Genomic DNA, 22,909 nt, shown 5'->3' with positions numbered 1-22,909 from the left:
GGTCACCCTACCTGTGGGTGAACACTTTTCACAAAGCGATCACTCTATATCTGACCTTTCAGTCCTAATCCGCAAAAGAAACCTACACAACACCTTCAAAAGACAAGCCTGGGAGCTGAACTTCATAACTCTGCTAGCCACTAAAAACCATGGACTCCACAGAGACACTGGTTTTATGACTCATTACAACAATTTGTAACACAGCCCACAGCCTGCTAACCCTTAATTGCCCACTTCATTGTAAGTGGTTTCCTACAGCATGTGTGAACCCCTTATGCTTAACAATATGTCCCAATTTGCATTTAAGTCAGACACTGGCTACCTTCCTCAGACCTGAAGAAAAGCTCTGTGAAGCTTGAAAGCTTGTGCCTTCCACCAACAGAAGTTGATCTAATAAAAGATATTATCTGATCTATCTTGTCTCTCTCCATACAGCTGATCTGGGACACGGGTACTTTGGCTGTGGGGTTCTTAACTCTTTCCTGCCTGTATTTTGTATGGGGTCCCCAAAAAAGTTAGGGAAACTTTTTAAAAGTCTATGGTAGGGAAATAATTTAGAGACTCCAGCAGATCAGAGACACAACATCTTATCCATAAAAGGACAGAAAACTCCTTTTTTATACCAAAAAAGGGGGAGGAACCCCGAACCTCTTGTGAACTAGAGGTTTGATGTTCTATTTTAGAAACCAGTACAAAAGCAAAGCACCTTCCTTCAAGCCTTCAGTTCCTTGGGCTGCTACTGTAACAAAGTGTATATCATAAAATAAACCAACAACAGTATATACATTTGAAGTTCCCCTTTAAGGAACCGCATTTGCTCCAATCCCTCGGATAGAGACAAGCACCTACAAGATCTCTATCAAGCATTCTTAAAACTACAATACCCACCTGCTGAAGTGAAAAAACAGATTGACAGAGCCAGACGAGTACCCAGAAGTCACCTCCTACAAGACAGGCCCAACAAAGAAAATAACAGAACACCACTAGCTGTCACCTTCAGCCCCCAACTAAAACCTCTCCAGCGCATCATCAGAGATCTACAACCTATCCTGAAAGATGATCCTTTACTCTCACAGATCTTGGGAGACAGACCTGTCCTCGCTTACAGACAACCCCCGAACCTAAAGCAAATACTCACCAGCAACCACACATCACTGAACAAAACCACTAACCCAGGAACCTATCCTTGTAACAAACCCCGATGCCAACTCTGTCCACATATCTATTCCAGTGACATCATCATAGGACCTAATCACATCAGCCATACCATCAGGGGCTCGTTCACCTGCACATCTACCAATGTGATATATGCCATCATGTGCCAGCAATGCCCCTCTGCCATGTACATTGGCCAAACCGGACAGTCTCTACGCAAAAGAATTAATGGACACAAATCTGACATCAGGAATCAAAATACTCAAAAACCAGTGGGAGAACACTTTAACCTGTCTGGTCATTCAGTGACAGACCTGCGGGTGGCTATATTACAACAGAAAAACTTCAAAAACAGACTCCAACGAGAAACTGCTGAGCTAGAATTGATATGCAAACTAGACACAATCAACTCCGGTTTGAATAAAGACTGGGAATGGCTGAGCCATTACAAACATTGAATCTATCTCCCCTTGTAAGTATTCTCACACTTGTTATCTAACTGTCTGTACTGAGCTAGCTTGATTATCATTTCAAAAGTTTGTTTTCTCTTAATTAATTGGCCTCTCAGAGGTGGTAAGACAACTCCCACCTGTTTATGCTCTCTGTCTGTGTGTATATATATCTCCTCAATATATGTTCCATTCTATATGCATCCGAAGAAGTGGGCTGTAGTCCACGAAAGCTTATGCTCTAATAAATTTGTTAGTCTCTAAGGTGCCACAAGTCCTCCTGTTCTTCTTTTTGCGGATACAGACTAACACGGCTGCTACTCTGAAACTTCCCTTTAAGGAATGTTGAGCATTGTCACGGAGTATTGGGGAACTCAGGGCCCTGCACCCCCGGCTTCCTGCGATTCACCATGACTCTCAGCCAGCCAGTAAAGCAGAAGGTTTATTTGGATGACAGGAACACAGTCCAAGACAGGTCTTGCAGGCACAGACAACAGGGCCCCCCTCAGTTAGGTCCAGCTTGGGGTCCCAGGGCATCCCAGCCCCCCCCTTTGGGGGGTCAGAGCCATCTCTGCCTCCCAGCCATCTCTCCAGCCTCCTTCCAGCCTGCTTCCAGCACTCTGCCTTCAGCGACCCCTCCCACAGCCTTTGTTCAGTTTCCCGGGCCCCGGAGTCATCTGACCTCCAACCCCCTCCTGGGTTCTCATGTTACAAGCTCAGGTATGTTCCCTTGGGCCGGCTCCCATCCCCCGATGCAGACCATCCTAGTCACACTCCCCTGTCAGCATTCACACACCACAGTAAGAACAGTCCCAGTTCGTCACATCTCTCCCCCCTTCGAGACCGAACTGAGCAGGGTCACTTTAGCCAGTGACCCGGGGAAGTTCGAACCTACCCCCGTTCCCATGGATGCCCCCGCATCCCTCCAGTTCCTTGGTGAGACTTACACCAGGCCCCTTCCGTTCCACGCCCCCCCTTAGGTCGGGGGTGCTTGATGGCACTCGCAGTTCGCATGTGGGAAGGTTTATGCGGCCTGTGCCCTTTTCCCACCCCCATACCTCTGGGGTTCCAACTGGGCTGTGGTCTTCTCCCAGCGCTCCAGTCTGGAGGTCTGTGCTTTGGGCTCTCTTGGTTTAGAGCCGCCCTTTTAACCTTGGCCACCCTCTGGAAAGGATCCTTTATGCTGGGCAAGGGTCCTAAAGCTCTTTTCCCCTTGTCCCAGGCCTTCCTCCCCCTCTGACAGGGGTCACAGGATCCGCAGTACTGTCGGACAGTAACAAAGACCCCAGGCCAGTAAAAGCTCCGTAGCAGCCTCTGCTGGGTACGCCAGGTTCCCTGGTGCCCTGAGAGGGGAATGTCATGGGCCCGGCACAGCAGCTGGCGGCGATACTTCTGGGGTACCACCAGCTGCCTCCTGATCCCCCCTGACTCCATTTTCCCTGGGGGAGCCCATTCTCGGTACAGGAACCCCTTCTCCCACAGGAACCTTTTCCGGCCACCTCGTTCCATGGTCTGTACCGCATTGAGGTCGGCCAGGTCCCTTATCTTCCGCAAGGAGGGGTCTCTCTGTAACTCGGCCTGGAACTCAGCAGCTGGGACAGGGATGGCCACCTGCTCTTTCTCGCCCGCTGGGTCCGAAGCTGCAGCCTCCCTGAGCCGCGTCCCTGGGCGTTCCCTCCCCACCAGGTTAGGGTCCTGCGCCTCAGGCAAGGCACCCCCCCCAAGGCCAGGGCGCAGGGCCCCTCGCCGGCTCTGACTGCGGGTCACAACCAGTGCCTTTTGGGGGTTGCTTGGCCAGTTCTCCAGGTCCCCCCCCATCAATACCTCAGTGGGCAGATACGGGTGTACCCCCACATCCTTGGGGCCCTCCTTGGCCCCCCACTTCAGGTGTACCCTTGCCACGGGCACTTTGACTGGTGTTCCGCCCACCCCCGTCAGGGTCAGGTAGGAGTTGGGCACCACCTGATCTGGGGCCACCACCTCGGGCCGGGCCAGCGTCACCTCTGCGCCCGTATCCCAGTATCCATTGACCTTCCTCCCATCCACCTCCAGGGGAACAAGGTACTCTCTCCGGAGGGACAGCCCCGCGCCCACCGTATAAACCAAAAACCCTGAGTCTGGGGCATCCAGCCCCCTAGAGGAGCTGGCCTGGGGCCCTTCTCTCTCTTGAGCAGTTGATAAGCTGCCAGCCCCTCTTGCGTGAGAAGCCTGCCCCTCGTCCGTCTGGGCCTCTACCAAGTTAACCCTATGCGGGTTCGGTCTGCTCAGTCTGTCCTTGAGCTTGGGGCACTGGGCCCGAACGTGGCCTCTTCGGCCGCAGTAATAGCAGCTCATGTCCTGTGGGTCCCCTCGAGCCGGTCGGTTGTCCCTGACGCTGGGCATTCCCCGTGGGAGGGGATTCCCCATATTCCCTCTTTGGGAGGTCCCAGGGTGACTCTCTCTCTGCATCACGGCGGGCCTGTTCCTTTGGGGCTCCTCCCTGCCACCCCCTGACCGGCTCTTTACAAACTCATCAGCCAGCTGCCCGGCGTGTCGCGGGTTCTCTGGCTTTCTGTCCACCAACCACAGCCTCAGGTCGGATGGGCACCGCTCATACAGTTGCTCCAGTACCAGCAGTTTAATCAGGTCCTCCTTCGTCTGGGCCCCACCAGCCCACTTGCTGGCGTATCTTTCCATGCGGACGGCTAGTTGCAGATATGAGATCTCAGGGGTCTTATCTTGACTCCGGAACCTTCCCCGGTACATCTCAGGAGTCAGCCCAAACTCACGTAGCAGGGCCTTTTTGAATAGTTCGTAGTCCCCTTTCTCTGCCTCTCCCAGTTGGCGGTACAATGCCACGGATTTGGGGTCCAGTAAGGGGGTAAGGACCCGGAGTCTGTCCGCGGGATCAACCCGGTGCAGCTCGCAGGCCGTCTCAAAGGCCTCCAGGAAGTCATCCATGTCCTCCCCCTCCTTGTATGGGGCCATGATGCACTTATCAAAGCTCCGTGCAGTCCTGGGTCCCCCCTCACTCACCGCAGCCGGGGGTTCGCTGCCCCTCAGTCTCGCCAGTTCCAGTTCATGCTGACGCTGTCTCTCATTCTCCTGTCTCTGTCTCTCTTCATGCTGTCTTTGTCTCTCATTCTCCTCCCGTTCACGCTGATGCTGTCTCTCTTCACGCTGTCTCTGTTGTTCACGATCCTCCAGCTCCCTCAGTTTTAGCTCTTTCTCCCATTCCAGCCAATTCCGCTCCCCGGATGCCGAACGTCGCCGGGAGGCTCCTCTGCTGGCCGGCGAGCTTCGCCGGGGGGACCCCCTGCTGGCCGGGGGGATCACGGCGCCTTCGGTATTTGCTGGGCTCCTCCCCACCCTTCCCCTAGGCATAGGAAGGAGGGGTCTCGGGAAGCCCTCAGCAGCCGGCTGACCACTCCCAGCTGGGACAGACACTGGTGCCTGCGCTGCATTTGCCAGGCTGCTTCCCTGAGACACAGGGATCAGTTCATTCGCGCGATCTTCCGCCTCCAGCTGGGCGATGAGCTGTTCTTTGGTGAGCCTCCCAATGCGCAGCCGCCTCTGCTTGCACAGCTCCACCAGGTCGCTCTTAAGCCGCTTGGCATACATCTTCCTGCTGGCCACTCACCGGCCTGTGTGCTCACAGCTCCCCACAGTTTGCAGGGGGCCCCCTAGTGTGCCAGCCCTTCTCGAGGTCACCACCTCTCTGCCAGGGTCGAGCTGCAGACTCCTCCGCCCCTGGGACCACTCGCTGTGATCCCACGGGGGACCCTGTTACTGCAAAAGTCCTTCTCGCTGGTCACACACTCCCAGGGGTAATAACCGTCTCTCTCCCACTCTTCAGCAGGCCTGGTCCCCGTCAATCCCCCTTCGTTTTACTGCTCCCCAGTCACTTACTGCAGGAAGCGCCGTCCACGGGGTGCAGTAGATCCCACCGCTGCCACCAGTTGTCACGGAGTATTGGGGAACTCAGGGCCCTGCACCCCCGGCTTCCTGCGATTCACCATGACTCTCAGCCAGCCAGTAAAGCAGAAGGTTTATTTGGATGACAGGAACACAGTCCAAGACAGGTCTTGCAGGCACAGACAACAGGGCCCCCCTCAGTTAGGTCCAGCTTGGGGTCCCAGGGCATCCCAGCCCCCCCCTTTGGGGGGTCAGAGCCATCTCTGCCTCCCAGCCATCTCTCCAGCCTCCTTCCAGCCTGCTTCCAGCACTCTGCCTTCAGCGACCCCTCCCACAGCCTTTGTTCAGTTTCCCGGGCCCCGGAGTCATCTGACCTCCAACCCCCTCCTGGGTTCTCATGTTACAAGCTCAGGTATGTTCCCTTGGGCCGGCTCCCATCCCCCGATGCAGACCATCCTAGTCACACTCCCCTGTCAGCATTCACACACCACAGTAAGAACAGTCCCAGTTCGTCACAAGCATACAGCAGCAGACCTAAAAGCAGAACAGCCTCCACAGAGATGTCTAAACGGCAGCGGGAAGTGTGCCTTACATCTCGGGTGGACAGACATACACTAGTTCTGCTTGAGCTAACATGCTAAAAATAGCACTGTGGACATTGTGGAATGGGTGGTGTCAAAAGCTAGCCACCAGAGTACCAACTCACCCGACCCCCAGGGTCTGAGCTTGGGTGGCTAGTCCATGCCACTGCCTGTGCCGCAACACCCACACTGATATTTGTGGTACACTAGCTTGAGCAGAGCTAGTACATTTGTCTACCCAGGGTGGGCGGCTTGCTCCCAGGTGCTGTGTAGACATACCCTAAATATACTCCAGCAAATTAGGTGCCCTACACTCTCATTTTGGGCTCCTGGAAGGATTCATCTGGGTCTACACTTTGCCATTCCTGGCAGATGTCACCTCATTTTATTAGAAAAACTATGTGTGATGGGTCCAATCCCTTGGGATTGTAACCTGATGTGCTGAAATTACCTCTGAGCCCATTTTCCCTGCCAGCTTGGAACTCCAGAACCCCGTCTTGTTGAGCCAGACACGCTAGCCTGCTGCAACACACACCCAGGTCTGAACCACGCCCCCAAAGCTGCAGACTTTAACTGAAAACCACTCAGCAGGTTACCTATCTCCAGCACAGACACCTAGTTCCCAATGGGATCCAAACCCCAGTTCCCAATGGGATCCAAATCCCAAATAAATCCATTTTACTCTGTATAAAGCTTATACAGGGTAAACTTATGAATTGTCCACCCTCTAGAACACTGATAGAGAGATATGCACAGCTGTTTGCTCCCCCAGGTATTAATCACTTACTCTGGGTTTGTTAATAAACAAAAGTGATTTTATTAAGTATAAAAAGTAGGATTTAAGTGGTTTCAAGTAATAACAGACACAACAAAGTAAGTTACCAAGCAAAATAAAACAAAACATGCAAGTCTAAGCCTAATACATTAAGAAACTGAATACAGGTAAATTTCACCCTTAGAGATGTTCCAATAAGCTTCTTTCACAGACTAAACTCCTTCCTAGTCTGGGTCCAATCCTTTCCCCTGGTACAGTCCTTGTTAGTTCCAGCTCAGGTGGTAACTAGGGGATTTCTCATGACTGGCAGCCCCCTTTGTTCTGTTCCACCGCCTTTTATAGCTTTGGCACAAGGTGGGAATCTTTTGTCTCTCTGGATTCCCACCCTTCCTTCTAAATGGAAAAGCACCAGATTTAAGATGGATTTCAGCATCAAGTGACATGATCACATGTCCTGTGAGACCACATTCTTCATTCTTCCAAGGCTAGCCCGCACGTACCCAGGGAGGTTTGCAAGTAAACAGAGCCATTTACAACCAATATCCTAGTCATTGGGAGCCATCAAACTTCCAAACCACTATTAATGGCCCACACTTTGCATAATTACAATCGGACTTCAGAGTTATACTTCATATTTCTAGCTTCAGATACAAGAATGATACATACATACAAATAGGATGAACACACTCAGTAGATTATAAGCTTTGTAATGATACCTTACAAGAGACCTTTTGCATAAAGCATATTCCAGTTATATCATATTTACACTCATAATCATATTTCCATAAAACATATGGAGTGCAATGTCACACTATGGACTGGGAGAACCATGATAATTTGGGCTCTCTCCCTCTGGGTCCCAGAAGGTCCCCCCTGTGACAAACTCCAACACTTTAAACCTCCTTTTTGATTTTTTTCCCAAGCCTTCCAGAAATAGTCTACCTTAGCATAAGGTGTGACATAAAACATTTCCAGGGACTGGCTTTTTTGGGGCATGATGGGATAGTGGGGAGGAATTGAATATGGGGCTTGTAATGGGCAACTATTTGCAACCTTAACTGTGAAGTAGCTACCAGAACTCCATAACGTTAGATTTCTGCTGCTTCTCCCATGTCTGTGTTTACAAAAACATTGATTTGCATATAATGAAAGGTCTGTTGCTCAATTCCACTGACTGTTTGATCATCAAGTGTTTACCTAAAAACTAATTCGCATGTTTTCAGCACCTTTGGGGAAAGAATGCCTCATTACCATGAAAATAGAAATAACCCGTTTTCATGTAAGTTAAATGTTAGAGCTTAAGTTTTAGAATCATAGAATAATATCAGACATTTAACCCATAGTAACAGGGATGTATCAGCCCTTTAAGTTTGGCAGAAGAAGAATTATTCTATTCTTTATAGGTTTTTATACCATGCTTATCACTGTTGTGTCCAAGCAGTTTCCAATGGTGCATTAAGCAACATAATTATACATGCCATGTGTTGTTTGTTCTCTCATCCTCTCTCCAGAGGGAGAGGGATTTGCAGTGGAGTGTCTTGTTTTCATAGGGTTTCTCATTTTATTATTATGGGTTTTTAAATAAATATACCTGTTGCTCTGTGTTTATGTTAAAGAAGGCAAGATCTAAGAAATGTGCCTTGTACTTGAATGGAAAGTGGTGAGGACTGTGATGGTTCTTAATTCTTGGAGGAGTTCATTCCACAGTTTTGGACTGCCCCCGGAGGAAGTTCTGCATGCCAAACATATGAGCTTTACTCTTATTGTAGAGAGTTCCATTGTGCCAGAGAGGCAGAGACGTTGACCATAGTCTTTGTCCTGGAGCTTTACACGGTCTTTTAGATACCCTGGGCCCAGCCATGGAGCACCGTGAAGATAAGGACCAAGATCTTGAACTTGATTAGACATTCTATGGGAAGCCAGTGTAAAGAGTGGAACACATGTGTGATGTGCTCGTGATAGCCTGTATTGCTGAGGAAATGCACTGCAGTGTTCTGAACTAGTGGGTGCTTCATAAGTGCTGAAGGTTTTATGCCCAGTTATATCACATTGCTATAGTCCAGACGAGAGGTGACAAAGGTATGGTCCAGGTCTTCATCCTCCAGGATGGGACAGAGTCTTCTAGCCAACTGGAGATGGCAGAAAGACCCTGTCTGTTTTTTTACTCACAGCTGTTGCTATTCAACAGCTCAGCATCATCAAGGAATCCAAGAGACTACAGATTGCAGTGACCAATTATGGATGTGACTCTTCAACCAAAGAAGGATGCACCATGGCGGCAAGCTCTTAAAAATACTTTCTTCTGCACCCCAGTGTTACCTCTGTTTTGCTCAGATTCAGTTTCAGCAAGCTACTCTTCATTCATAAGCTGATCTCATCCAAGCACTGGGCCATCTTGGTGGTAGAGGTGTGGTCATTACTTCATTCCTTACCCCAAGCCCAGGTATAGTTTTTAGAGCAAGAAATATGGCAGTTCAGGGAGAGTCTCAGGAAGGCAGCTACACATGTGGGAAGCAAATCTAAATGGCTGCCCTTATTTATGGCCAAGATTCAACTTCAAAGCATTGGTTGGATCAAAGCTTCTTTTCACTCAGTTCTTGAGGACTGCTGAGCCTGTAGTCTCGAGCCCCGGGAATGCCTGCTATAAAAGGGACTGGCTGTACAAGGCGCTTCCTGCCCTTCAAATAATAAGAGACTTGAAGAGAACAGGATGGCCAAAAACAGCCTCTCTAAGAGATGGAGAGTTTCTGAATCTCTAAGGGATTTGATATAGACCTTCTGTGGTGACATAGTGATCTCAGAGCCACGGGTGTGGCCCTTTTGTGAAATTTGGCCTGCCACACTCAGAGTAACAGATACACTATTAGCCAACCAGAGCACCATCCCACACCCTGCCTTAGACAGGTAAATAGCAATTTTGTTCAAATTTTCAGGAAAATCATTTGAGAAATACTGTACCACATAAATCCTTTTACAAAACTCTGTGTTCAACAGTTAAATGTACCTGTGATCATCACAAACAAGTTCCATTAGCCCTATCAACTGAGAGAAAGGGCCAGATCAAACCTGGTACACCTCTACCCCGATATAATGCTGTCCTCGGGAGCCAAAAAATCTTACCGCGTTATAGGTGAAACTGTGTTATATTGAACTTGCTTTGATCCGCTGGAGCACGCAGCTCCGCCCCCCTGGAGCACTGCTTTACTGCGTTATATCCGAATTTGTGTTATATCGGGTCGCGTTATATAGGGTGTACCAGTGGGGTACAGGAGTCTGATAGAGGGCAAATATACTGGTCACTGGATGAGTAGTTTTCTGTTCCCTGAGTGACCAGAGCAGGGGCTGCACTAGAGTAACCAGGAACCTGCTAGAACTAGTTAAGGCAGGCGGGCTAATTAGGACACCTGGAGCCAATTAAGAAGAAGCTGCTAGAATCAATTAAGGCAGGCTAATCAGGGCACCTGGATTTTAAAAAGGAGCTCACTTCAGTTTGTGGTGCGAGTGTGAGGAGCTGGGAGCAAGAGGTGCAAGGAGCTGAGAGTGAGACGGTGTGCTGCTGGAGGACTGAGGAGCACAAGCGTTATCCACAGGGGCCCTGGGCTGGAACCCGGAGTAGAGTGCGGGTCCGGGTTCCCCCCAAACCTCCCAATTGACCTGGACTGTGGGTTCTTCCAGAGGGGAAGGTCTCTGGGCTGTTCCCCAACCCACATGGTGAATCTCTGAGGCAAGAAAATCCGCCAATAAGCGCGGGACCCACCAAGATAGAGGAGGAACTTCGTCACAAGGGGTAGAGGTGTATAAGCAATTTTGATGCCATTAGTGTCAGTAAAGTTCCAACCTCTTACTTTAGGTTTGAATTTTACCTGAAAGGTATAACTGTCCAGAATGTGATCTTAATACTGTGATCTAAAGCTAATCACTGAGCCAGATTCAAAGGTGATGTAAATAGAAGTGCAAGTTACATGTCAGTAAGTGGGTATATGAATGTAAGTTGGCGTAGCCTACCCAACAAGGGGTGTTAGTAAGTTGAGGTTATAGGAAGTAAGGACTTGTCTATATAAACATTTAGTTTTGAAACAAGAGTAGATTAAAGCACACCAGGAAACGTTTAGTTCCCTGCAGCAGTTCATATGGACAGTAAGGCCTTGTCTATACTATTGGGGTAAGTCGACCTGTTATGCTACTCCAGTTATGTGAATAATATAACTGACGTTGACATAGTTTAGGTCGACTTACTGTGGTGCCTACACCGTGTTGTGTCAACAGGAGATGACTTCCCTTACGCTTCTCAGGGAGCTGGTGTACCAGAGTTGACCAAAAGCGCTCTGAGATTGATTTAGCGGGTCTTCACTAGAGCCGCTAAATCAACACTGCTGCATTGATCTAACAGTAAGTGTAGACATGGCTTCAGTATGCAGCAAGCTAGGGCAAGATAGATTTACACTTCTGCTCACTGTAAACTACGTGTTCATATAGACAAGCCCTAAGGGCTGGTCTACACTGAGGGGGTGATCAATCCAAGATACGCAACTTCAGCTACGCGAATAGCATAGCTGAAGTCGAAGTATCTTGGATCGAATTACCTGGGGTCCACACGGCGTGGGATCGACGGCCGCGGCTCCCCCGTCAACTGCGCTACCGCCGCTCGCTCTGGTGGAGTTCCGGAGTCGACAGTGAGCGCGTTCGGGGATCGATATATCGCATCTTAATGAGACGTGATATATCGATCCCGGATAAATCGATTGCTACCCGCCAATATGGCGGGTAGTGAAGACGTACCCTAAGTGAGCATAAACTAATACAACTTACACTCCAAGGGGGTAGCAGAGTAGGAGTAGCAGAGGGGAAAAAACAGCAGGAGAGTGTAAAATAAAGTAGGTATCCCAGCGTTTCTTCCACTCTCTTGTTTGTTACTTTACTGCTACATTGTCCCTTCTACACCATTAGGGTACATCTAGGGTGATCAGATGTCCCGATTTTATAAAGACATACAATCCCGATATTTGGGGCTTTGTCTTTTATAGGTGCCTTTTACCCCCCCCCCCCCACCCTCTGTCCTGATATTTCACACTTGCTATCTGGTCACCCTAGCTCAGAAGTCCCCAAACTGTGGGGCGTGAAGAATGTTTTCAGGTGGGCACAAGGGCTTTGGCTAGCCCCCATGGGGGGTGGGGAGGGAGCACCATCCAGCTCTGCTCCTGGATCAGGCCCCAGTTGCTGGCCCTGCGCTCAGGGCTCTGCTCCCAGCCCCATGAATCATAGAATCATCAGAATATCAGGAGGTCATCTAGTCCAACCCCCTGCTCAAAGCAGGACCAATCCCCAACTAAATCATCCCAGCCAGGGCTTTGTCAAGCCTGCCCTTAAAAACCTCTCAGGAAGGAGATTCCACCACCTTCCTAGGTAACCCATTCCAGTGCTTCACCACCCTCCTAGTGAAAAAGTATTTCCTAATATCCAACCTAGGAACCGACTCCCAGCCTTGGCCCCCGGACAAGGCTCTGCTCCCAGCCCTGCGCCAAGCTGTTGCCCCAGCCTTGGACCCCTTACCCCTGTCCATGTCCCCCCCCTCAGAGCCGCAGCCATGCTCCCAACCTCGGCTCCAGCAGGCCAAGGATGGACCGTGAAAAGGAGTAAGTGGGGGTGAGGTAAAAAGTTTGGGACCATTGTCCTAGGTGCATCTACATTACGGTGAGGTTGTGAATGGAAGCTTGGGTAGATGTAGCCACACTAGCCATACTCTCTAGCTAGTGCACTAAAAATAGAAGTGAGGACTCTGTGGCTCAGGCTTCAGTACTGGCTGTACACGTAAGTATGTACCATGTACTGAAGACTGTACTGTGGTGTCCTCACTTCTATTTTTAGCAAGCTAGCTACAGTACAGCTAGCATGGGTACATCTACACAAGCTGCCATTCACACACCCCAGCTGCAATATGGACATATTATATTATAGTCTTTGAATTCACTGAGACGGGACTTCAGATTATGCTGAATTGTTCCATACTGGTTAGTGGTATTATGTGAACAACAGGAATCAAGCTGAGAACACCACATTCATTTCCTCATATAATGTAACCTGATTTGAATCTAACTGGTCACCAGAGGTAAAAGGCTGGTGCCTTAACTCATGATTTGCAAAGTAATTTATTTTGATTCTAAATAATTTGGATTGGATTTATTTTGTAGATCTTGTCCATCTATTTTTTCCCCTTTTTTCTTTATTTTTGACCTTGCAGACAGGAAGAGAAGAAAATAAAGTCCCAGTTAACTGAAGGACCTGTGAAAAATGAACGTGTTTTAGATCTACAGAAAAAGATTACAGAGAAAACTATGGAGCGTAAAAAGCAAGCTGAAATCTTAAAGATTACACCCCAGAAAGATGGTGCAGGGCCAGGGAGATCTTGGGAGTCATATGAAGTAAGTAAATAAGTATTACAATAAATAGTCATGATGGAATTTTTTTTTTAAGTTTCAGTTAGCACAATGGAAGTGTGACAGATATGGCAATTTCTTGCAATATTCTTGGGAGACCTTATTGAATTAAGTTAAGTATTTTTGGGATCCATTGTATTAAATGAATGGTTTATTTCTTATTGTGGGCCAGAATTTGTATGTAACCTCTCAAGGGGAGAGATGTAACGGATGTGAGACTTGGGGTTACAAAGGACTATTTTGAACAATGTGCCAGACAAGAATGGACTTTAGGAACAAAGTCTCGTGGAGGCTAGTGAAGATTAGAAGGAGAAAACGGCAGACTCAGGATGATATGTTCTCGGAGCTCCAGATGTCCTCCCACGCTGACAGAGCACAGCAGAATGCATGGAGGTAGACAATGTCAGAGTGCAGAAAAGCACAATATGAATGAGAGGAGAGGTGGTGGGCTGAATTGCGGGCTGAAGAGAGCAAGTGGCGGACTGAAGAGCATACGTGGCATCAGATTGCTGACAGAAGGCAAGAGTCGATGCTCCGGCTGCTGCTGCATCAAATTGATATGCTCCGGCATATGGTTGAGCTGCAGGAAAGGCAGCAGGAGCAGAGACCGCCGCTACAGCCCCTGTGTAACCAACAGCCGTCCTCCCCAAGTTCCACAGCCTCCTCACCCAGACGCCCAAGAAGAGGATTGCCCAAGCATCAGAAGGCTGGCCTTCAATAAGTGTTAAAGTTTTAAAGTGCAGTGTTTCCTTGTCCTTCCCTCCTCCCCCACCCCACCCGGCGCTTCCCTCCTCCCCCATCCCCCCCCCCCGGGCTACCTTGGCAGTTATCCTATTTGTGTGATGAATTAATAAAGAATCCGTGAATGTGAAGTAACAATGACTTTATTGCCTCTGCAAGTGGTGCTCAAAGTGGGGAGGGGAGGGTGGTTAGCTTACAGGGAAGTAGAGTGAACCGGGGGAGTGGTTCATCAAGGAGAAACAAACAGAAGTTTCACACCGTAGCCTGGCCAGTCACAAAACTGGTTTTCAAAGCTTCTGTGATGCGCACCGCGCCCTGTTGTACTCTTCTAACCGCCCTGGTGTCTGGCTGCGTGTAATCAGCGGCCAGGCGATTTGCCTCAAGCTCCCACCCCACCATAAATGTCTCCCCCTTACTCTCACAGATATTGTGGAGTGCACAGCAAGCAGCAATAACAATGGGGATATTGGTTTCGCTAAGGTCTATCCGAGTCAGTAAACTGCGCCAGTGCGCTTTTAAACGTCCAAATGCACATTCTACCACCATTCTGCACTTGCTCAGCCTATAGTTGAACAGGTCCTGACTATTGTCCAGGCTGCCTGTACGGCTTCATGAGCCATGGCATTAAGGGGTAGGCTGGGTCCCCAAGGATAATGATAGGCATTTCAACATCCCCAACATTTATTTTCTGGTCCGGGAAGAAAGTCCCTTCCTCCAGCTTTTGAAACAGACCAGAGTTCCTGAAGACGCGAGCATCATGTACCTTTCCCGGCCATCCCACGTTGATGTTACTGAAACGTCCCTTGTGATCCACCAGGGCTTGCAGCAGCATTGAAAAGTACCCTTTTCGGTTTATGTACTCGCTGGCTTGGTGCTCCGGTGACAAGATAGGGATATGGGTTCCGTCTATCGCCCCACCACAGTTAGGGAATCCCGTTGCAGCAAAGCCATCCACTATGACCTGCACATTTCCCAGAGTCACTACCCTTGATACCAGCAGGTCTTTGATTGCATTGGCTACTTGGCTCACAGCAGCCCCCACTGTAGATTTACCCACTGCAAATTGATTCCCGACTGACCAGTAGCTGTCTGGCGTTGCAAGCTTTCACAGGGCTATCACCACTCGCTTCTCAACTGTGAGGGCTGCTCTCAATCTGGTATTCTGGTGCTTCAGGGCAGGGGAAAGCAACTCACAAAGTTCCATGAAAGTGCCCTTACGCATGGGAAAGTTTCGCAGCCACTGGGAATCGTCCCACACCTGCAACACGATGCGGTCCCACCAGTCTGTGCTTGTTTCCCGGGCCCATCATCGGTGTTCCACGGCATGAACCTGCCCCATTAACACCATGATTTACACATTGCTGGGGCCCATACTTTGTGAGAGGTCTATGTCCATGTCAATGTCTTCATCAATCTCGTCGCCGCGGTGCAATCGCCTCCTCGCCTGGTTTTGCTTTGGCATGTTCTGGCTCTGCATATACTCCATGACAATGTGCGTGGTGTTCATAGTGCTCATAATTGCCACGGTGATCTGAGTCGGCTCCATGATCCTAGTGCTATGGCGTCTGGGCTGAAAAAAGGCGCGAAACTATTGTCTGACGGAGGGAGGGAGGGGCGAGTGATGACATGGCTTACAAGGAATTAAAATCAACAAAGGTGGCTGTGCATCAGGGAGAAACACAAACAACTGTCACACAGAATGGCTTCCCCAAAGATTGAACTCAAAACCCTGGGTTTAGCAGGCCATTGATTTCACGGAGGGAGGGGGAAGCAAATGAATAAAGAACAAATCTGGTCCATCTATCTTTTACATCTTAAGCTGGCAGCAGACGGTGCAGCATGACTGATAGCCATCGGCATCTTCTGGGTGCTTGCCAAAAGATGCTCCATTACGATTGCTAGCCATCATCGTCAAGACGGTGCAATAGGACTGGCGGCAGGACTGAGTCTCTAGGAGACAAAACATGTCTGCCCAGGCGCCTCTGACCAAACTCACTGAGGAATACGACGACGATGGATACCAATCGTAATACACCATCTACTGCCAAAAGGCAATTAGCTGCTACTGTGTAGCAATGTAGTACCACGTCTGCCGGCACCCAGATGACATATGGTGATGATGAGCTGAGCTGAGCGGGCTCCATGCTTGCCGTGGTATATCGTCTGCACAGGTAACCCAGGAAAAAAGGCGCAAAACGATTGTCTGCTGTTGCTCTCACGGGGGGGGAGGAGGAGGCTAACAACATGTACCCAGAATCCCCCGCGATGCTGTTTTTGCCTCATCAGGCATTGGGATCTCAACCCAGAATTCCAATAGGCGGCGGAGACTGTGGGAACTGTGGGATAGCTACCCACAGTGCAACGCTCCGGAAGTCAACGCTAGCCTCGGTACTATGGACGCGGTCCACCGACTTAATGCACTTAGAGCATTTTATGTGGGGACACACACAATCGACTGTATAAAAACGATTTCTATAAAACCGGCTTCTATAAATTCGACCTAATTTCGTAATGTAGACATACCCTTAGTGTAGACAGGGAACTGTACAGCCTGGAAAAATCTTGGTTCAGAGGGATAGAGATGTGAGCGTCTACCCAACAGAGGTGATGGCTGGGGAGTCGGGAACCTACAGGGGTATCCTTAAGGGACCACAAAAGTGAAATACAGGTGCAGTTGCCGTGAACTTGTGATAGGAAGATTAGAGATAAATGGGCTAATCTATTGAAATAATAACTATAGCCTTTTTTGTTAGGAGACTTGGCAGAGCTGAATTCACAGCCTAGGGGAAAGCTGTATTTTTCAGATATAGATAGTACAATCATGTAAACCAGGGGTCCTCAAACTTCATTGCACCTTGACCCACTTCTGACAACAAAAATTACTACACAACCCTGGGCAGTGGGGCTAAGGCTTTGGCTCCACACCCCAGCAAGTCTAACACCAGCCCTGGTGACCCCCATTAAAATGGGGTCCCAACCCACTTTGGGGTCCCGACCCACAGTTTGAGAACCACCGATATAAGCCTTTCACAGGATTGCTCACTGCAGCTTCAGAATCTCCATTTAAGGGACAAATCCAGTAAAATATTTAAGCATGTGCTTAACTTTAAGCACATACTTAAGACCATCCCATTTCAGCAAAGAAAAGTATTTGGGGCTTTATTCAGGAAAGTATTTAAGTGGGCCCTAAATAGGGGTGCTTTCCATAATAGAGGCCTTACAGAAGGGCAAATGCAATAATTAGAGGCATCAAAGGAAAACTGCAGTGTAATAAAGATATTCAAATCACTACAAAGAATAAGACACATTTTGAAATAAATAAAAAATAATTATAAACCTATAGATAGGATCCTTGACAGTATAAATGTAGAATATGACTGTAAATGCAGCTATCATTTGAAGCCTAAGAGTTCCATAACTGTTGTGAAGTTCTACTCTTTTGTTTAACTTTACACTTTAAATATCACAATATGTTAGTCCTCTTCCTCTTCCTTCCACTCAAGTCCTAAGGCACATAGCACTAAAAATCACTTTTTAATTCAATATAAAGTATAAATAAAACACAGGTCAGCAGAAGATATTAGGTTTGCTCTAGTCGCCATCATTGCTGCTTGGGTCTACACAGCCCTGGCCAAATTTTATTTCAGAGAACAAGGCAAACTCTTGTCAGTTACACCCAGCACCCATTTAGTCCAATTGTGTTGTATGGGTTTAACTTAGAGCAGAAAGTGGTCCAGTATCTAGCAGGATAGTAACCCTTTTTCTGTGCAATAACTCCAACATGCATGCTGCTTGTACTGCCCACCTTTTTGATGCCTTACCTCTCTCGTCCTGAATACACTGAAAGTAGAAGTTCCCCTCTTGGTGTTGAAATGCCAGGACCAAATTTTGGCCTCACTTACACCTATGTAAGCCCTTTGAACTCAGTGGGTTTGTACAAGTGTGAATGAGTGCAGAATTTGGTCCACACACACATTTTTAACACTGATAAATTAATAACAAAATAGAATTTATATTACAGTTTAAAGAAGAACAGGAGTACTTGTGGCACCTTAGAGACTAACAAATTTATTAGAGCATAAGCTTTCGTGGACTACAGCCCACTTCTTCGGATGCTGTAGTCCACGAAAGCTTATGCTCTAATAAATTTGTTAGTCTCTAAGGTGCCACAAGTACTCCTGTTCTTCTTTTTGCGGATACAGACTAACACGGCTGCTACTCTGAAACCTGTTATTACAGTTTAGAAAACTGAAGACAAATGTGTTGTAAAAGAGAGAAGTTGTTCTAGCATTGTTGGAGGCAATTAGATGATAACGTTGCTTTGTCTGTCAATGCAGGTCTTTTATGGAATACAGTCTTTGTGAACCTAACCGTTGAATCAGAACACCTGTAAAGTTTGATACAGGAAATATATGTATGCATCTGAGTGTTGAAATAGGACTATCAGGATAAACTTCTGAGAGGGAGATAACATAAGAAAGAGAAAATGGAGAATAACAATCCAAATGTAGTTTGGTTTTGTCTTGGCCTAAGATTTTGTACTGTGCTCAATCTAGTCAGCGTTTCTCAAATGTAGACACCGTCGCCGCATGTGGCCACCAGGGTTTTTTTTTGTGGCCACAGCCTCCTGGGCAGTGATTGGAGGGGGGGCGGCAAAGCATTCACCCCTTCCCCGGAGCCACCAGTAGGAGTTGGGCCCTGGCCCCCTCTGGAGCCACAAAAACCAGACTAGCAGGCAGCCAGTGTGAGTTCCCCCCTTTCCAAGGGAAGGGGAAATGGGGCTAGGGTGATCAGACAACAAATGTGAAAAATCAGGACAGGGGGTGGCGGATAATTGGAACCTATATAAGAAAAAGACCCAAAAATCGGGACTGTCCCTATAAAATTGGGACATCTGGTCATCCTAAGTGGGGCTCAGGCTTCAGCCCTGGGGCATTGGGCAGCAGGCTCCGGCAATGGGATTTCGGGTTCCAGCCGCAGGGCTTCAGGCTCCATCCCCCAGCCGCAGGGCTTTGGGTTCCAGCCCTGTGCTCACCCCTCCCCGCATCACCCATGACCCCTGCTGCCCTTCCCCAGCCCTCCATTGCTCCTGGCCCCTGCTGCCTCCCTACCCACCTCTCCATTCAGAGCTTAATTTGTCCTCCAGCTTGCCCGGGCTGAGTAAGTCTGCGGTGAAAAGCGATATTACCAAACCTACAAATATCAGTTTTCACAGGAGCAGACTTACTAGCTAGCAAGTCAAAAAAAAAAAAAAAAAACCAGCAACCAAGAAAACAAAAGAAACAACAACAAAAAAGAGAAGAACATGCAAAGCAGCTTATTTTGTTTCTATTCTGTTTAGGTTCAGTAAAGAATAGAGACAACTGTACATTACTTTTGAGTCTGAAAAAAAACGCTATATAAATAAATTAAATTGATTTGGACATGGATATGTGCATATTTATTTGTCTTTCCTAAAGTTAAGTAAGTATTTTAGGAAAAATTGTCAGAGCAGCCACCATCAAGAGCTGGTGGCCGCACTCTAAGGCCACCAAAAGATTTCTTGTGAGAACCCCTTCTAGATTAAACAAATTGTGCACCCAACCTCAGTTTGTTTCTATTCATCACGGCCATTATGAAGTTGCTGTGCTTGCCCCAATGATGGTATCAAATGGAATATTTGTCTGCCAGCCATCCAGATTGTCTGAAAATTCATTCCATAATCTGATTAGTCACTCATGTTTGTACTATGATCATCTGTCTTTCATTTCTGCAGAACTCTCTGCAAGAGCCCCACTGGAAAGAGTTGGAAGAGAGTCGGGAACAACAGTTCAAGATGCTTCAGAATGGCTTAATGTCCAGAGAAACAGCTCAGAAAATGACTGCATATCAGGCTGCAAGAATTGGAGCCACTTCTTGTATATTGAGATAATACCTAAAATGAAATGACTCTGGAAAAAATCCAGACCTGGTGGAGGTGGGAGCACTTCCTACTGTGACTGCTAATGCCAGGGTTGAATTTAGCCCTCTTTCTCATATGTGTAGGCTGCAGAGTCAAATTATGGTTGGCATAACTGAAGCAGAATTTGGTAACTTGTATTTTAAATCTGTGTTGAGACATTTTTCCATTTAGAATTAAAACATGTAATGGATTAAATATTTACTTTGAAATGTGTTTGTGGTAACAAACTAACAGGTAAGAATGTTGTAGAGAGGACTTTCAGTGTATACCCTGCCATTGTTATATGCTATGCCAGTTGTTTGCTATGTTCATTTTCTGAAATAAAAAGTAAAAATATGTGAAACAAACAGAATTTTTACTTCTGCATTTAGCTTTTCACAGGATGTGATCAACCAGAGTTTAGAATAGGGATCAATGATCTTACAATAAGTACAGAATGTGATTACCTGCCCATACCAGTAGGTCAACCAGTTTCAACACTGGTTGTGGAGGAGCTAGGGAGGAAACCAGGTTTGCGTCCCAGGGTCCAATACAGGAAATTTCCAAGTGCAGTCAGGCTCTCTGCCTCCCTTGTAAAACTGAGATGATTATAATGATTTAGGCCCCAATTCAGTATGGTACTTAAACATGGGCCTGACTTTAAGCACATACTAGTCCCACTCAAGTGAAGTTGCTCAAGAAGCAAATTCCCTTCATATCAAAGTGATGATAAGAGAAAGTAACATTCCTTATTCTCTTTAGAGAGCAGTTTTCAGAAGCAATCAAAACTCTGTTAGTCACCTAGAATTAATTTGACATCTATGATCATTTCTATGCTATTTCCATAAATGAACCTTCAAGTCATAAGGCTATGTAGGCATAATGCCAGAGGGGATGTAAATCTCAATTAAAATCTGTGCAGCAGTAAGAATATGTAATGTATTTCTATCTTAAATTTGTGCCATTTACAAGTTATTTAATTATTGCCATTGCAAATATTGAAATTGAATCAGATTGTATCTGACATTAAATACAGGGAGCTGCTCTTAATGCTCATATTGCATTACAATTCTTTCCTTTTACCAAAGGAAATGTAATGGGTTAAGGAATTCTTTTGTTGCCATCTAGCTGTGAAAATCTTTTCCACTATCTGCAATACTTACGAAATGTGCTGTATTTTTCATTAATAAAAAATGTTGCCAGCCCTGGATATACTGCAGATAATTTGAAGAGTTCTATTGAGCCAATGGGGTTAAAGGGTATCAGGAAGCCAGTGTAGCATTGAGGCAGAAGTTCAGTAGGAACAATTCAGGGAGAAAAGAGTGGGAGCGGCAATGCTGAGAGAGAAAGAGCTGGATACTGTGATCAGTGAGAGAGAGAACTGTGAAAATGAGGCCTGTAAGAGGTTGAGCACAGGGCCAGCTCCAGGCACCAGCTTAACAAGCAAACAAGCAGGTGCTTGGGGCGGCCAAGGGAGAGGGGCAGCACCTGCGGCAATTCGAGGGCGGCAGGTCCCTCACTCCCGCTAGGAGCGAAGGACCTGCCGCTGAACTGCCACCGCCGATCGCGGCTTTTTTTTTTTTTCCATTGCCGCCGCCGATCGCAGCTTTTTTTGTTGTTGTTGTTGCTTGGGGCGGCAGAAATGCTGGAGCCAGCCCTGGTTGAGCAATAGCCTATGCTGACAAGCTCTTTGGGGCAGGGACTATATTTTCCTTTGTGTTTGTCCAGCACCCAGTCTTGACTTGGACCTCTCAGTGCTACCATAATACAAATAGTAATGCGAACAGTCAGAACCCTGGGATGTTATGGAGTTGAATAGCACCCCTTAACCATGCAGCTGTACCTAGCATTTTGAGAGTGAAAGAAAGTTAAAGACAGAGAGCTGATCAGGAACGCTTTATGGATGTTGCCACAGGCACAAGTGGCTCACTTCCTCTGAGATGCTGTTCTGTTAGCTTGATCCTGACTCTTGGGCTTTGACTATCTCAGTGACCATCTCTCCTTTTGTGCCCCACGCCCCTGGCAGCAGCAAGCAAGGATGACAATGTGGTAGGTGTCCTCCAGATGAAATTCAAAAAAGGCTGGAGGAACAGTGTTCTCACTGGAGAACCCTAGGCTGTGAAATTCCCTACCAGAAGTCGTGATCATCCTGCTAATTTAGGACACAATTCAGATAACTTACTTGGTTAACCCAATAAGCCAAGGGAGGAATAGGGAATTTAGGGGCATATAGCAGAGCACACAGGATAAAACCAAGGTTAACCACCTTGATTGTAATAATCTCAGATAACTGTGTGTCAGATTTACATCATATGTTTAGGTCCAGACACTATATTGACCCATTGCAACATATTGTGACAATGCATGTATCCCCATCATATTGAACTGAAGCTACAGCTGGGCAGATAATTCATAATGAATCATTTGTTCTACAAATTTTGCATCTTTTTTCTGTTCAGATTGTGATTTTCCAAAATGTATTAATTGTTCAAAATTATTCGCTATGTAATTTCTGTGAATAATTCTTGATATATGGGATGTTCACAGCTAACTCATTACAAGTATTTAATATTCAAAATGTGAGCTGTTTTGATTGGACAGACAGGGAAATGGTATTTTCCTGGATGTCAAATAATTTCTTCAACTAGACTGCCTACTCTCAACCCCAGAATCCAGCACCAAGGAGTTGGCAATGCTATATCCACTCCCTTCATTCAAAAATCATGATCCAGGCCCCCCAAAAACATGAGATTGGTTTAAAAGTCATGAGATTAATAAAAAATAATAATACATTTTGTTTTCTTTATATTTGCCTTCTGGTTTCCAAGCTGTGAGGGGGTGCACTTGCTTTACATTTTCAAGCTTTTCTCTGTAAACATGAAGGCTAGGCTAGAAATTTACTTATTTCAAATGAAAACTGCGAGCCTCATGCAACCTCTTGCCATGAGCAGCTGCGGCTT

The 22,909-nt window shown here is 47.3% G+C and overlaps 1 protein-coding gene across 5 annotated transcripts in view; it reads left to right on the top strand.

Moving 5' to 3' along the window:
• Window positions 1-21,154, top strand: part of CFAP99 (cilia and flagella associated protein 99) — a 101,460-nt gene extending 80,306 nt beyond the window's left edge. For all 5 annotated transcript variants that reach the window (XM_008175511.4, XM_008175510.4, XM_042845557.2 and 2 more), the window contains 2 exons: window positions 13,093-13,273; window positions 19,785-21,154. In XM_008175511.4, the coding sequence (XP_008173733.2) occupies window positions 13,093-13,273; window positions 19,785-19,940 (337 nt within the window). In that variant the 3' untranslated portion in view covers window positions 19,941-21,154. The remainder of the gene's footprint in view (window positions 1-13,092; window positions 13,274-19,784) is intronic.
• Window positions 21,155-22,909: the final 1,755 nt, after the last annotated feature.

This window comes from Chrysemys picta, chromosome 5 (genome assembly GCF_011386835.1).
Source record: "Chrysemys picta bellii isolate R12L10 chromosome 5, ASM1138683v2, whole genome shotgun sequence".
In the NCBI taxonomy this organism is placed as follows: domain Eukaryota; kingdom Metazoa; phylum Chordata; order Testudines; family Emydidae; genus Chrysemys; species Chrysemys picta.
This window is presented reverse-complemented; position numbering and strand designations above follow the sequence as displayed.